This window comes from Rhinoraja longicauda, chromosome 5 (genome assembly GCF_053455715.1).
Source record: "Rhinoraja longicauda isolate Sanriku21f chromosome 5, sRhiLon1.1, whole genome shotgun sequence".
Classification (NCBI taxonomy): Eukaryota; Metazoa; Chordata; class Chondrichthyes; order Rajiformes; family Arhynchobatidae; genus Rhinoraja; species Rhinoraja longicauda.
In genome coordinates this window covers 50,530,586-50,548,138 of record NC_135957.1, presented here as the reverse complement: position 1 = coordinate 50,548,138, position 17,553 = coordinate 50,530,586, and the positions used below count along the sequence as shown (strand labels likewise).

Here is a 17,553-nt window from a genome sequence, read left to right as displayed (position 1 = left end):
TTTTATGGAGGTACTATATTCTAGAGCAGATGTTAAAATGTGGACTTGCCTGCGCTCTAGCTGGATGTAAAAAGTCTGTTGGCACTGCTTTGAGAGTTATCCCCATTGACCTGGCCAATATTTATCACTCAACTATCATAAACAATTAATTTTGTTATTTTCACATGTTTGTGGGAGCTTGAGGACAAATTGGCAGCATGACCTATCACAGCAGTGCCAGTTTCCATTTGCTTAATAAAGATCACGTGATGTCTATTATTCCCCTCTCTTTGCTTCCCAGAGTTTAATGTCTTTAGGGCACGCAACCAGATGGTGTGAAATTACCATTTTATGATTGAGAAGGATGTACCAACTACATTCATCAGCAATAACTGAGGATTCAAAACAAGGAAAACAAAATCCACACTTTTCTAGCTTAAGTTATTCGCAATGCTCAACTTTTGAACTTGGGCAAAAGTGGATTTTGTTTACGATTGGAAGGCCTAATGTGCTAACTGATCTTGCAAGACAATTCAGCAGGCCAATAAGTTCACATGTCCATGAAAAGAAGAAAGATGCAGGTATATATTACAGCATTGGTAGTACACTTAGAATGAAGCAGACTTTGTGGTTGGGTGTGTGTGTGTGTGGGGGGGTGGGTGGGATTAGGGTTGTAAACAGGTTCACTAGAAATGATTTGACAACATAATGAGGTCAGAATGCTTCGACTAGGAAGATCTTGTTGGCTAAATTTGATCAACCTTCATTACCCTTTCTTACCCATAGGTCTTCTCACCTGGAAATATATGTTTCCACTATCCTGTTGGTTGGTCAAAACTTCGTCAAATATGCCAGTGCACAAATTAACGTAGATTAGGTATTTTTTATAGTGATTTTAATAATATTAATTTTGTGATTTTATTTTTGTGTGTATAAATTTGTTTATGAAGACAGTCATGTATAATATAAACTGCTTGCACAGCTTGCACTCAAATTGAATGAAGCTTAGATTTAGATTTTCTTAGAGTACAGGACAATTTTGGTTGGCGATCATGACAGATAAGAAATTGATTTCTCCAGGGTTAGCAGATAATTTATTTGCAAGACTTTTCTGGGTGGGTTCTTAAAATCAAAATACGAAGCTATTGAATCATTCAGTGATTTCGGCACAAATCATGAGGAAATTATGTTTTGAGGCAGACAGTGTTAAGAGATATGGGATAGGCCAGTGATAACAGGGAAAATAACAAGTGTACAGTCGTTGTGAAAAAGGATGACACGTTTGTCACTGCTCATTCCACTGGTCAGTAGAATGTCGGGTTGGTTTATTACTGAGCAAGTGAAATTGGAAATGATCATGCGGTGTATATTTATGTGTTTGGTAGAGAGGTCACAGAAAGTTTGATTGAAGTGGGGAGGAGAAGTTGATGGATGTTTGGTGCTAATTGTTGAAATGTGCTCGAGGGAGATCCTGGTCAATGAAGAATGCTGTTCTAAGGAAGTGCACTAGAGAGGATGCATTGAGCTTTATTTCTGGTGAACCTGTTTACCACCCCCACACACACATATCTGCAAGGGAGAGACTGAAATACTGACCTAAAGTCAGGTGAATGGTGCTGTTAAAAGATGGGAAAGAGGTGGCAGAAATATGGTGACTATGAAGTTGTTTATGCCTGGTTGGCAAATGTAAAGTGAATAGTATATCTTCAGTAAAGGGGGAGGGTATAAGATGGGGAACCTCCCAAAATATAGATTGACAGTTTATAATTGGGATACTTGGGTGTGAGGAAGATTAGTTGGATGTAATTTTCTCATGGAGAATGGCAACACTGGCAAGTTTCAGAAGTGCAAGGAGGATCACGTTCAGGAGGAAATGGTGGTGGTAAATTTGGCGAGAATTGTGAGAGGTGCAGGAATATGAATGGTTTAGTTTAGAGATCCAGCATGGAAACCGGCCCCTCGGCCCACAGAGTCCGTGCCGACCAACGATCACCCAGACAGTAGTTCTATCCTACACATCAGGGACAATTTACACAAGCCAATTAACCTACAAACCTGCTTGTCTTCTGAATGTGGAGGAAAACGGAGCACCCAGAGAAAACCCATGGGGAGGCAGCTCCCTGAATGGATTAATCATAGTGAACAGCATTGCTCCATACAGTAAGACGGAAGGAGAAATCACCAGGTGAGAAGTCGTATGGATAAGGAAAAACAATGTAAGTTGACCAAAGCACTTTACACTTTTTGTTAAAATGCATTGCCTGGCGTAGTTTGGTGTGGGTCTGCTAGGGGCTAGTAGAATTAAAATGCTCAAACCTCAACTGCAATCAAACTCAAAATAGTTTCTTCACAATTACCTCTTTGTTTACCTTCCAGCAGAACTAGACCTTAAATTTAGCCTCAAAGTGCCATTTGTGGATGCCACCATGTCTACAAAGTTCCCAATATAGTGTTCAAAAATCATATGGCTTTTCCTAGTATAAGAAAATAACTGCAGATGCTGGTACAAATCGATTTATTCACAAAATGCTGGAGTAACTCAGCAGGTCGGGCAGGTCGGGCAGTCTGAAGAAGGGTCTCGACCCGAAACGTCACCCATTCCTTCTCTCCCGAGATGCTGCCCGACCTGCTGAGTTACTCCAGCATTTTGTGAATAAATCGATTTGTACCAGCATCTGCAGTTATTCTTCAGACTGAAGAAGGGTCTCGACCCGAAACGTCACCCATTCCTTCTCTCCCGAGATGCTGCCTGACCTGCTGAGTTACTCCAGCATTTTGTGAATAAATTGCCTTTTCCTAGTGCTCCAACCATAATCAGAATGATAAAATATTGTGATGCATTTGCCGTTTCTGAAGCAGGCATCAAAACCTTACAATATGTGAATGATGGGCCTGGCAAATGTTCGAGGCAAGGTTTATTTGCCCTGTGGCAGAGTTTGGCAAACAAGACTATGGATTGTTTATGTTCCTATAGGGTTGTTTCTCATTCTTCTAAACCCAAAGGAGTAAGGGCCCAATCTGCTAAGCACAGTCATACAAGTACAGATATGCCTCTCTGTGTGTCATAAATTGTCAGTGAATGTTCATTTCTCTTACAAATTTTGGAATATATATGGGCCTGAAAGAAAATATCTCCTGGTTTTGTATGTGCAAAGGGGGTTTGGAAGAACTTTTCACAGTCCTTTTCATAAGAAAACTTTCAGGAATCCTCCTTTTCCCAGATATTGATTAGAATGCTTATCCTGGTTCCATGTACAGTATCAAACAGGTTGCATAAGAACATAAGTTACAGGGGCCTGCTCTGCCCTTCAGTGAGTTCATGGCTGATCTAGTCTGATTTCACTTTCCCATTCACTCCCTGTACATCTCGCAGAGCATTAGAAAATCAGAGTAGGTGTGAGGCACTCTTCCCCTCAGCTCTTTCCCACCATTCAGTGTAATCATGGCTGATTGGCATTGGATAGCATCAAATCTTCAGTGCCAGTTCTCCATAGCTCTTTATTCACTGAGCTTTCAAAAAATTACCTACTTCCTCTTGAAATATCTCCATTGATCGAGCTGCCTCCACTCTCTCAGGTAGAGAATGCCAGAAATTCATCATCCTTATTATGAAGAAATTCTTGCACATTTAGGCCAATCTTCACTAATTCCCCCGGTTCAAAATTCCCCTGCTAGTAGCAACTTTTGATATCTACCCTTTCATTACCCACTAACGATCTTGTATGTTTCAACAAGATAATACGTCATTCTTCTAAATCTCAGAGAATATAGGATAATACAAATGTTGGTTAATTTCTACTTTGAACATATATTGAGTGATTCTACCTTCAGACATTCTGGGATAGAGAATTCTAAAATTTCATGATCCTCTGAGAGAAGAAATTCCTCTTCATCTCTCTTAAATGGTTAAATCTTACTCTGAAGCTATTTCCCTTGATCTACATGGTTCACTAGGATAAGCAACCAACCTACCAATTCCTGCAAGAACTGTAGATTTCAATTAAGTCACTTTTTCTTATAAACTTCAAGGAGTTAGCATCCAATCTGCCTATCCTATATAATATTTCATACAAATGCAGGAATAGTTCTCCTCATCCCATATATTAACGCATGTGCAGAAATGCTTTTCATAGTTCCGCATAGTCAGACTCGTACCGTCTCCCAGCACAGAATAAGCCATTTGACCCAACTCTTCAATGCCGATCAAGATGCACCAACTAAGTTAGTCCCATTTATCCACGCTTGGCTCAAATCCCTCTAAACTTTATTCAGCATTTATAATTATTCATTTTTATTGTCGTGAGTCCCTTCCCTCATTACCAGACATAACCTCAGTTTTAAAACATTTAAATAAGGAATGCAGACCACTGTTACTAACATTTTAACCAGGCTACCATTCTTCCTGTGATTTCTTTATTCTTTTCTCTTAGCTTATCACATTTTCCTCAATTTTGGAAATCAATATTTATAGTTTTTAACACTGATTTGTGTTAATATTTCCCACAACTTTAAGTTTTAAATTTCAATATTTCCCTGGACTGAGAACACTTGCCACATTGTGAAAATCGTTTCAATTTGCATCAGAAGTTTAAACTGTTTTATTGCGCAGTCCTGTTTGTTTTCACATAGTTAAGCAACCCAGCATGAAAAATGTGCTGAGCAGAATTCTCATATTGATGAAGGTTTTGAGATTTTATTTTACAAGTTAAATTGGTATCTATCAGAAACTGTGTATTAAATTCTCCATTCCAGTTTATATACGTTTAAATATAAGCAAAGTCTAGAGTATATATCTTAATGATATTTTAAATAACTCCATGTACCAGGAAATAATAAACAGTTGCATATGAAAGGTTGACATTTAGAAGTACTGAAATGAATCCAAAACATTAATTTAACACATGAATTAAAAACAGTGGTTCTAATCGAGGAATTTTGTGTGAGGAATTAATACTTGAAAGTTGTTCTGTTGCCCCTGGTAAAAGTTTGTGATAACTTGGTTCCATAAAGGTTCAATTCAGAAGTTTTGAAATTGGTTGAGACTTTCATTATTTGCCAAGTAAGAATAACATCAGATGACATGCTTAGTTTAAAGCATTAAGTTGTTAAAATATATTATAAGCTAACTATAGTAGACCAAATCTAGTTGTTAAATTCTAGTTGGAACATAAGAGAGAAATTAATTTAATTTGAAGGCTGGAGTTGTGCCTTAACGTACATTATAGAATCAGTATATATTTTCCTAAAATCTTTATTGTTACATTGCTGCCTCATAAAAAAAATTCTCACAGGAAATGTCATAGTAATATTTCAAACTCTTTGGAAAAAATTGTAATAATATGAAAATCAAAGTATCATGGCTGAAAGAGCTGTGCCTAACAAATAATATGCATGCAATGTAATAAAATGTACCAAGATGCTTCATATGATTGTTATGAAATATAATTTGACATAAAGCAACACTTGAAATTGGACAGATGAGCAAACACTTGATTTAAATTATGTATTTAATGGATGTTTAAAGGAGGGAAATCAAGTTGAGAGATGAAGAATATTTTGGGCGCCCTGTTGGGCGTTGGTGGTGGAGAAGATCCAGAATTTGGGGACTAAGAAAATGAAAACATCAGTTTGAAAACTATCAGTGATGGAAATATTAAAGTTGGGATGGATAATTGGCCAGAATTGGAGGAACACAGAAATCTGAGAAAAACGTAGGGCTCGAGGAAATTATAGGGTAAGATCATAAGGTCATAAGTGAAAGGAGCAGAATTAGGCCATTAGGCCCATCAAGTTGAATCTGCCATTAATCATGGCTAATCTATCTCTCCTTCCTAATCCCACTCTCCTGCCTTCTCCCCATAACGTCTGACACCCGTACAAATCTATCTATCTCTGCCTTAAAAATATCCACGGACTTGGCCTCCATAGACTTCTGTGACAAAGAATTTCACAGATTCACCACCCTCTGTCAGGGATGAGTGGGACCATGGAAACTGATATATCAAAGTCAAACATAAAATTTGTGTATGAACATGGAACTCTTTTGAGCTTTAACCATTTAAGGATTGCGTTAACCTGCAACTATAGAAATACCCAAAGCAACATTATTTATTCATCTGACAGCTCTGAAGAAATCTGAAGAATTATAATTTTTGATGGTTCCATATAACATTCTTTGTTGTGATATAAGTGGGGTAATTAAAATATGATGTGGTAGTACCACATGGATTCTATGTGGGTAGTTTGTGAATCAGATAAAAAATAGTAATTTGGAGCAAATGTGAAAGCAGAATAGATTTACAATCGATATTTCTATATTGACCACACGAATCAATATGGACACACTATAATTTTATGTTGAAGTTCCATAGAGGTGTTCCTTTATAGAACCATTATAGAATTGCAGCAGAAAGGGGGCACTTTTGAAAAGGCATAATTTAGTAAGTCAGGTATTGGCATATATTAGAATGAATGGATGCTATAAACATTGGACAGCACAGTGCTCGCATTCGCTGACGCTTTGGTTTTTGATTCTGCTTTGATTCAGTATTGATCTGACCTGCATGCTTTATAGCAAAATACCAAACATGAGTTTTAAAGTATGTGTAAATTAATGTGCAAACAATTGATCAACAAGGAAGAAAGAAGATAGTCGGAGAATAGCAGATAGATATGCACATTGTACGAATGATAGTGAAAAAGTAAATAAAATAGTGAATATGTTGATACTGACAGTGTGATGATGGCACACTTTCCTTCATCAGTTAGAGCATTGACTATAAGAGTTGGGGTAGAAACATAGAAAATAGGTGCAGGAGTAGGCCATTCGGCCCTTCGAGCCTGCACCGCCATTCAATATGATCATGGCCGATCATCCAGCTCAGTAACCTGTACCTGCCTTCTCTCCATACCCCCTGATCCCTTTAGCCACAAAGGCCACATCTAACTCCCTCTTAAATATAGCCAATGAACTGGCCTCAACTACCTTCTGTGGCAGAGAATTCCACAGACTCACCACTCTCTGTGTGAAGAAATGGTATTATGTTAAAGATGTTAGACTACACCTGGAGTATCATGTGCCGTATTGGTCACCATACAATAGGAAGGATGTTATTAAGCTGTAAAGGGTGCAGGAAAGATTCACAAGAATGAAACTGGGAGGGCTTGAATTATGTGGAAAGACTAGGGCTTTTTTCACTGCAGTGTAGAAAGCTTAAGGGTGACCTTATAAAGGTTCATTACAGTCTTTTTTTCAGGGCAAGGAAGTCTAAAACTAAAAGGCATAGATTTAAGGTGATGGATAAAGATTTAAAGGAGACCTGAAGAGCAACCTTTTCACACAGAGAGGATGGTAGGTATTGGGAATGAACTGCCAGGGGAAGTGGCAGAGGTGGGCACATTTGCAAGGATTAAAAGACACCGGGGACAAGTACATGGATAAGAAAGGGCAAATCATTGCCAAAATGGGACTATCTTGTTTGGGCAACTTGCTTGGCGTTGACAAATTATGCCAAAGAGCCTGTTTCCATGATGTATAACTCTAGGACTAAAATAATAAGGGGAAGAAATTAAATATGTTATTTCATATTAAAGAAAACAATATGAAAATCAAGATGAGATTTATTGTGACTAGGAAAGGTGATGTCAGCAAAAGTGTTTACGTAAATACTGAAAATGCTAAGGCAACGCAACATGATAATTTTGAAAAGGTCAGTTTTTGTTTAGAATTTATGATTGTTTCAATGAGTAACAATCCTGGTGTGAGAGGAAAATTGTATTAGAAAGATTCTGGAAATGTTAACCACAGTTAGAAAAATAAATATGGTTGCTTCTGGTTAGAAATACACTTTATATCCAGTAAATATTAACATTTTAGCTCTGTATATTTTGCTCCTTTCCATTTCCTATTTTGGTGCATTTGATTTCTTCCATTTGCCAGCAGACCATTAATTTATATTCCATGATCCAACGACATTTGCTTAAAGCATGTTTTTTGTATGTGTGCCATGATTTTCTATCTGATATTTCAAGTGAATGGCAAATAATGTATAGGGTGCATAGGGCACCCAAAAGTCCTTATGCAGTGAAAGTATCAGATCAATGAATTATTCTATTTTGTTACCTTGGCGTAATGTATTTTTTCTAATTGTGAAATTCTACAGAATTCCACCACAATATTAAAATTTGTCATTTTGTTTTTTAATAGGATTATAATACCTTGAACATTGATGGAAAATTGAATAAGGATTATCAACAAGATTATCACCTTGAATATGGCATGGAAAATGATACACATACAATCATTGCCTTCTCAAGAGATTTGAATACTTGTGACAATGAAGATAAGATCATAACGGTACGTTAATCTCTCCATTTTACTTTATGGGATCTTATAATCGTGAACAAAACTAGAATCATTGCATGGAACAAATTATACATGGATTTACTGCGTCGCATACCAATTTATTGCATCGTATACCAATTTTTTGTTGTATTTTGGAGGAAAACTTTCCTCCATCTGAATAAAAAATTTTGTGAGAATATTTCCCGTTGTAAGAGCTCCAAAAAGCTAGCTTTCTCAATCATTGTTGGGTTTAAGATGGTAATTTTACTGCCAACAGTATGGGGAAAATAAGATGCTTTTCGCCTAGAGCATTGGACCCATTTATTCCAATTTTTATGTGCAATATGCATACCAAAAGGTTGTCTATCCATTTCCTTACACGGATGCTTTCTGAGTTCCTCCAGCAGATGATAAGTTGTTCCAAATTGCAGCATCTGCACTTAATTTGTCGCCACTTCTATTTAATGTTGAATTTTATTTGCAAGGTCACAATTGTGGTATTATAAAGAGGAAAAAATGCAGATGCTTGGAATTTGAAATAAAAACTGAAAATGCTGGAAATACTTAGAAGACCTGACAGGATTTGAGGAGAAGGATTTGGATGTACTGCAGCTCAATGACTGAGCTTGATGTGACCTTGCTTCTGAAATGGAGTTGACAGGGGCTGAACATTCTCTCAGATGTCCTGTAGATTGGCTTCACTCTAGCGAGAGGCTTGTTGGAGACAAGGTACATTATAGCAGCAAGAATTATTCAGAAAGGTACTGGGGTGATAGTATTGCTTGAGATTAGGGCTGCTTTGGACACACTGGTTAAGATCATAGGATGGAGGTCAACTCTACAGAGCAGCCAAGTTCAATCAATCCATGATTCTTTATCGTCACATGTAATGAGGTACATTGAAAATATTTGTTGCATACAGGTCAGTAAAGTTACTACACATAAGCACAATCTTAGATTAAGTACAATGTGTATAGAAATAGTATATTGAGACAAATAAAGAGTCGCAGGGTTGGCCATGCCTGGCCAAGTGAAGTTGTAGGTGTGCTGCATGACTCCATGCCAATGCAGGCCGTGTCCTGTCTGTGCGCTCGGTCTCTGGAGCGGTGCCTGATCCAGTCGAGCCTCAGGCTGCTCTAGGGCCTTCAGCGGTCACTTCGGTCCAGTTCCTCTAGTCAACCAGGGAACTGTCATCCCTCTCCTGGCAACCATTTCAGCCTTTGCGCCCTGGGGCACCTCCCACAGCAAACTTTGGAGATGCAGAAGGTAAAACTCTGGTTCCGCTTGCCGGCCCATTGTTCTTTGCGTCTTCTGCCGCCGCTGCCATCTTGACTCTCTTCCCCTACCCTCCGGTTTTCCGGTCCTCGGGGATGAGCAGGCTTTGGACTTGGCGGTTTCCCTCTCGAGGATGGGCTTCCCGTCTCTGCCGCAGCAAGCCGGGCCTGCTGTGGGGGAAAAGCGCAGCACCGCAGTCTGCCATGGGTATCCTCTATAAGACCACTGGATTGGTAAAATAAAAAGTTCTTGTGAGGTCAGAAATGTCATATGCAGTGATTGCTGCAGGTCTCCACATTTCTCTTGGAGTTGACAGTATTTATTGTGCCTTGAGATGGATCATTGCTGTAATTGTGAGCACCTGTTCAACCATGGGCAGGAGGAGATGGTGGAGAACCCTGGCAATTACTTTCCTTCTTGCAGACAGTAGTGTAATAGAGTCATGCAGCTTGGAAACATCAGCCCAACTTGCCCACGCTGACCAACATGTTCCATGTACATTAGTCCCACCTGCCTACGTTTGGCCCATATACCTCTAAACCTGCCCTATCCATCTACCTATCTAAATGTTTCTTAAATGTTACAATACTACCTGCCTCAACTACCTACACAGGCAGCTCGTTCCATATACCGACCACCCTTTGGGTTTCTATTAAATCTTTCCCCCCTCGCATTAAACCTCTGTCCTCTGGTTCTTGATTCTGTTCCTCTGGGCAAGAGTCTCTACGCATTTACCCGATCTATTCCTTTCCCGATTTTGTACACTTCAGTAAGATCACCCCTCGTCCTCCTGCGCTCCAAGGAATTGAGTCATAGTCTGCTCAACCGCCTCCTACAGCTCAAGCCCTTGAGTCCTGGCAACCTCCTCGTAAATCTTCTCTGCACCCTTTCTAGCTTGACAACATCTTTCCTATAACGTATTGCCCAAAACTGAATGCAATACTTTAAATGTGGCCTTGTGTAACTAAAACCTGACCCCCCCCCCCCCATACTCGATACTCAGTTTGATGAAGGCCAAAGGGCTGAAAGCCTTTTTGACCACCCTATCTATCTGAGACACCACTTTCAAGGAACTATGTATCTGCACTCCTAGATCCCTCTGCTCATTCGGACCAGAATGATTCTTTGCCACCAGAATGAAAATCTAGCTGATGCTAGATCCAGGGAATTATACAAAAAACTACTGTATTAGAGATCTGTGCAGTATATTGTCATTTACCCCACAAATTTGATAAAAGGCTGATGAGGACCAACAATTTAATAATCATTCAAGTTTTATAAACAAGGGAATGATTTAAAGCCTTAAGGTATTATTCATAAGCTTTCCTGAAAAGCCATTAAAAAAACTATAATTGACCTAACGTATTATGAACTTTTTTTTCTGATTTGAAAATGTCAATTTATTTTTGTCAATTTTGATGATCAAAATATCAATTGAGAGCTATTTCCTTTATACTTGGCTCTTAACACACTCCCCTTTGGAAGGAAAAAATTCTGTCGCTCATGATGCTGCTGCAATAATGCTCCTTTCATACTTCTCAAGTTTCAAATGAGTCATTAACTTTATAAATGAGAAACACTTCTTCCAGCTGTGGATTCTTCAATCATTTTCAGTAATGGCTCACTGTTAATACTGAATAGCTTGTTCAATTAGCAAGGACATAGAGGTCGTAGCAGACTGCAGGATGGTGAAACAGGAGGATCTATTCTACATTACACCATCCTGTTCTGTATGCAGTTAAGCACCATGGAACAAATGAACTGCCTCTTTGCCATTTTCAAAGTTGGAGATCTAAAAGAAGTTGCAGGCTTGGAAATAAAGCCATTACTATTAAGTAGCAATGAAGGACATATATAAAAATAATGGAGGTACATCAGCAGCTTTTCATGCACTTGACATCATCTAAAATTGTCACCCATATCTTTACTCATACCATATCCCTTTGTTCATGAATATCATGCTTTCTGACCTATTTGTTTGCAACCACAGATATAATTATCATTTGTAGTGCTAACACGCACAGAAACATGCATATCATCTGCTCCAAAAATCTTTCTCCAGTGGTCTTGGATCTTTGGAAAAAAGGCAATTTTTGCTTGATTTAATCTGCAAATGAATTGTACAGAGTAGCAATTCCATCAAATCCTTGGGTCATTTAAATCTTTAATCCTAGCCCCTGCAAACATACTTGTATACAACACACTCAAAGGTATTTCACAGATCAGTAACCCATATTGCAAACTGCAGGTTACCAGGATTTACAAGTGGATCTCAAGCTCACTTATTTAAAATTTAAACAAATGAAGTCCATATATTTTTTTAAAAGGCTGCTGTTTGAACATTTGAATGCTCACACGAGATTAAGATGCAGATTGGTAAATGGTACGTAACCTTCAAATTTGAAACATCACAAACTATTTTTATTGGGAGGGGAAGGGGGAGCAACCCAAGTGCCCATTGTGCAAGCACTATTGCAAAAGATATTTTGCTGCCAGTAATTTAACATTTGGCAACATACAACAATACCCAACAGCAACTAATAAGACTTATTTTGCTATCATCACATGCAGAAACAATTTTATGGTGGTTGCAAAGAAGAATGAGCCATTCATATGTCATTTATTTCCAGTGGCTGGAAAAAGGCCTTTCATCAAAAGTGGAACATTCTGATGTAACGTCTCTGAATTGAAATGTTAACTTTTTTTCTCTTTCCATGCTGCCAGACCTGATAAGTGTTTCCAGCAATTTCCCTTTATCCAAATCTTTGATTATAGTTTATGAATAAACTTCTGCACTCAAGTGCCACGGACTGTAAATACAAAAATGACCTTTTTATTCCTTATCGCTTTTTTGTTTTGGTAGATTCTAATCTTCAATGTGCACCAGTATATCTAATTTTGTTTAGTAGTCTCTGTTGTAGCAACCTATCAAATTACTTCTGAAAATCCTAATACATCACATCAATTGGTTTGCTTTATCTGTTCTGTTGGTTAAAAAATACCAACTGAATGGTTGAATATGATTTGCCTTTTGCAAACCCAAATCGATTCTACCCATTGCATGCTTCCTTCCTTAACTAAATGGTAAATTGGTGGTAAAGTACCTTACTTAGCCTCATGTTAAAAATTTATTATAATAAAATAATGTCCTTTGAGGAAGGATAATGGAAAGTGTAACAGCGTAAGATAAAAAAAATAATCAAAGAATAGGCCAAATGCACTCATTAGAAAGCTGTGGATAAAGTACCATTATATGGCTTGTTATATGCCTGTAATGATACAAAACACTTCATAGATTTACAAAGTAGTTTATTGGTTATGTTGTGTAGGTATGATTCCCAGTTTCTGCACATCATGGAGTTAAATAAAAGACGTGGTGGCCTGTTTTGCCGAAAGATTTTGTTGGCAAAAAGTATTTGTATCGAGGTGGATACTGGAATATTTTTACATCCATTGTAACTGAGATTCAGAGAATCGATTTACCATTGCAAACAATTTTAGTAATTTAGTCATGACTTATAATTGAATTGCAAATAAACCAAATATTTTTGCCCCTTTCTTCTGGATTATTGCTACCATGTATTATTCTATTTGAGGAAAGACGTTTTTGATAGCTTTTCTATATTTATTCTCCACTAATATGTAATTATATGCTTAATTTGGGATGATGTAATCATGATGTGATAAATCTCCCTGGATTTTGAATGTGATGCATTATCTATTTGAAATCCATTTGACTAATTTTTCCAATTTAGAAAATGGTAGATTTCTGTATATCATCTTTTCAGTCCACTTGTGATCTGGGGTTAGGATTGGGTTTGATACTTGGATCACATTTTGAGGGACTGTGATTTTGCGGCATGCCCTTATAAAACATGCCCTCTATTCTGTCATTCTAGTAATGAACCCCGCATCCCGTTAACTTGATCAATCTTCCAAATGAATAGACAAAATTTGAAAAGGAATTGATGAATAATTTCAAAATGCCAGAAGCAAGCACATGACACGAAGTATACCATTACATTTAGTGTACCATTGAATAATCTAAAGTTTAACTTTGTTTATTCCTTGTGTTTAGGAGAATACAGTTAGGGTGATTTGGGCCTATCATCCAGATGATGTGGGGCAAGATGGCCCCCAGTACCACTCGTCAAACCGTGGAAGAAAAAGTCTTCATTTGCTAAACCCTGAAATGGAAACTTCAATTCCTAGTGATGTACTTACTTTCAACATAAGACATCAAAATGTAAGTACAGATAGTAGATTTAATAACATCCATTTCACTTATAAATGTTATAATTAAATGTTCTGCTTTCTCTTCCCATGCAAAAAAACATATACCTTATTAATGTAAGAATACTTTTTATGGTTGATTTTTGTTTAAAACAGGTCCTGATACCTGAAAAAGACACAACTTACTGGTGTCAAATCTTTAAGCTGCCAACGTTGACCAAAAAACATCATGTAATAAAAGTGAGTAATGCACCTTCTTTATTTCCAGATTGTTAAAATTAGAAGCGATAATTCAGCAACTTGCTGTGGAGGTTGAATCAAGAGAGTTGATTTAATCTGTTTATATTTCCTATTTCTTTCCACCTGACATTCAATAGGTACTGTTCAAATTTGTTCCATGTCTCTAACCAAATTAAGGACTTGTCTTAAATTATTTGTGTGAAATTCAGGATACTGAATGGAAGAAGCATGTGGCTTTCTATAGAACAGTCCTGTTGGTTGATTATCCTTTGGAGTAAGGTTTGCTGTTGGGAGTTGAAATAATATTTTGTTGTCCGGATTCAAATATGTTGCAAATTGCAATACATAAATTGTGTAGAGTTCCTGCCTAGCATCGTAGAACAGTGAAGACCAAAAGATGAATTCAATTTAAGCAGATGCTCCAGTCCATTATGGAGGAAGTGCTACACTGTCAGAGGCACCATCTTTTGGATGAGACTTTAAATAGTGTGACTGATGCCCCTCAGATTGATGTACACTGTAAAATATGCTATGTTACAATTTCATAGAAGGGAGGTTAATGTCCTGATGATATTTCCTACTCCTTCTTCAGGATTAAAACAGATAATGTATTAATTACAATTGTGTTTATGGGACTGTGCTCTGGCAAATTAGCTGCTGTTTCCCATATTACAACAGCATCTACACGTTACAATATATTTCACTGGCTGCAAAGCCCTTTGGAACCAAGCAAATTTAAAAAATATGTTCTTTTTAACTTATAAACACAGAAACATTAAACAAAATTAAATGTAACTAGGCTTATTGTTCAACCTATCTAGTTGTATTTATGCCTCTGTTCAATTTGTAGTAATTTGACAAAGTTCAACGTCTGAATGATATTAACTTCTAAATAATGACTATGGAAAGTACCTTTCCTGCAACCAGAAATAACGGGTTTTAAATTACAGTGGAATAAATGCATTGTACATTACATCAGTACAAATGTTCAACTGTCAGGTTTCCTCTTGGGATGACAGGATCTAAATTGAGTCTTTAAAAATGATCTATGAATTACTTTTCTTCCTTGAATTTGTCGGTAACTTATCCTGCCAGTACAAATCATTAATACATCTGTGCTTAAATAGCTGACAGCAGACCAGAACCAAGATTGTTTATTCCTAGCCATTTTAAAACCATCTCTCCCTCGGTTTGGTCACAATAGCTTTATACCCTTTTAACTTTGTTTTGGTTTGTTTCAGCTCAATGCTTGTTTGCATTTTATATCTGCTTTGCCCTACTTTAAATTTTGTTTTACATTCTCTTTTTAACCCTTTCCAATTTGAGGATAGATCTAAAATTCCTAGTGGAATTCCTCATGCCCTGAAACAGCTGGAATAAGGTAGAAGTCGAGGAAAATGATTTGAATTTGTTAGGAACAAAGGTTGTGCACACCCAGGAATAGCCAAGCGATTGATCCTGAAACCCCTCCAGACCAAGTTTACGATATCAGAACAAATGTTCATTTGCCATCTGTCCTTGACTGTAGAGGTTGTTTACCCGATTGATGACGGGTCCAGGAATCAGTCTGTTTGTATTTTTTATATACTGAACTGTTTTGGTGGTTTATTATGGCCTTTACAGAGTTCTATGTTTACATATCTGTTGTGCTGCTTGGCAATCATAAATGCCACAGTTCAACCCTGGTATTTGGAGACCTGTAGGGATTCCACAATTCCATTGCTTGACAAGCGGGCACAGCGGTAGAGATGCTGCCTTACAGCACCACAGATGCAGGTTTGATCCTGACTATGGGTACCATCTGTACAGAGTTTGTACGTTCTCCCCGTGACATGCGTGAGTTTTCTCCGGGAGCTCCAGTTTCCTCCCACATTCCAAAGATGTACAGGATTGTTGGCTAATTGGCTTGGTAAAATTATAAATGATCCCTAGTGTGTATAGGATAGTGTTAATGTGCGGGGATCGCTGGTCGGCTCGGACTCGATCGGCCGAGGGCCTGTTTCCACGCTGTATCTCTAAACTATACTAAACTAACTTGCTGAGAAGACCCAGACTATCATGCTGGTAATTAGAGGGCCTAACGAGTCCATGGATGAGGAACTATGAATCCTTAAAATGCACGTTGAGGTGGACCACAGCAATCATTGTGTGTCATCAGCTGGTTAACACAAAAAAGATGTTCATTACTGTACTTGTGCAGTTTGTAAGACTCTGAGGGTTCACAAAATACAAATCATCTTTCTGCCCTAAGAATTCAGGCAAGTTATCTTGGGAAAGCTCAGCTTCTGTAAGCCTCTTTTATACATTAGCCCTCTTTTCAGAGAAGTACAATAGTTTTAATTATGGCATTGAAGTTCCGAAGGTATATTTGTTTTTATTAATGGCATATTGATGATAGGTATAATACTTGCCTTTAACACTAACTGTCATGGATAACAAAAGTAAAGACTGAGAGCAAACGGTTGAAACTCCAGTTGCATGCCATTAGCAGCCTTAATGTGACCACATAATATTGGATTAAAACTCTCATATCTGGTTGCTAGTAGCAACTCGACTATTAGACCACTGATTTTTTTCCAGCGGTTAATTTTTTCAAAAATCTAGAAGTAGAACGCTAAGTCTCAGTCCAAGATTTTTTTTGTCTGCACATTGCAAGGACAGGATTAGTATTTTTGGGAAGTTCGTAAGAGGATAACTGATTAATCATGTAAGATCAACAACTGTGATATTTTGTAATACTTGCCCAAAATTATACTATGTTAATTTTAATAATTCCACTTTATTTCAGGATGGTGTGTACTTACTCCCAGCAATGATTAATGGGGAGTTTTGGAAATGAATAATCAATCATGCCTGCATACTCTGACAAATAGCTTCCTAGTTTTTTCATGCACTGTTACACAAGGACTAGATTGATTGTTTAAGAGCATTATTTGGGGGAAGGATATAATTTATAAAGAGGTCAATGTGCATGAGAGCATATAGCAAGATTGTTGACAACTTGGGGAATGGCTGCTAGTAGATCAACATTTGTTCAGGCTGTCTATGGGCTGTGATGAGATTAAAGCTTTACTCTAATAACTATGATATTGTACGATTGATAAAGGAACTAAAGATTAGCCAGAACCAAATAATGTTGAAGCAAAAATTGAAAAGAACACTTCAATTAAAGACCAAACACAATATATAAAGGCAATAAATGCAAGCATTGCCAGTGGGGTTCACAACCAGAAAAAACAATAAAGTTAGATTTTTTCAATAATAGCAATTCTCGTGCCACACTTGGTGATGTACTCTGCAATAACTGCATTTTTAAATGTGACCCACTTATTTGAATAGTTTGACTCTTATTCTTTGAAAATGTAATGGGATTGTAAAGGATCATCTGAACAGGCAGATGGGTCCTCAGTTTAACATGTAATTCGTCAATGTAGCACACTTTCGCTGCACTTAAACGTTGCGATACCCTGAAGCATCAAATT

General features: G+C 37.6%; 1 protein-coding gene across 3 annotated transcripts in view; it reads left to right on the top strand.

Annotated features, from left to right (window-relative positions):
- Positions 1-17,553, top strand: part of moxd1 (monooxygenase, DBH-like 1) — a 107,940-nt gene that overhangs the window by 57,994 nt on the left and 32,393 nt on the right. For all 3 annotated transcript variants that reach the window (XM_078400159.1, XM_078400161.1, XM_078400158.1), the window contains 3 exons: positions 8,186-8,335; positions 13,677-13,844; positions 13,988-14,071. In XM_078400159.1, coding sequence (XP_078256285.1) covers positions 8,186-8,335; positions 13,677-13,844; positions 13,988-14,071 — 402 coding nt within the window. The remainder of the gene's footprint in view (positions 1-8,185; positions 8,336-13,676; positions 13,845-13,987; positions 14,072-17,553) is intronic.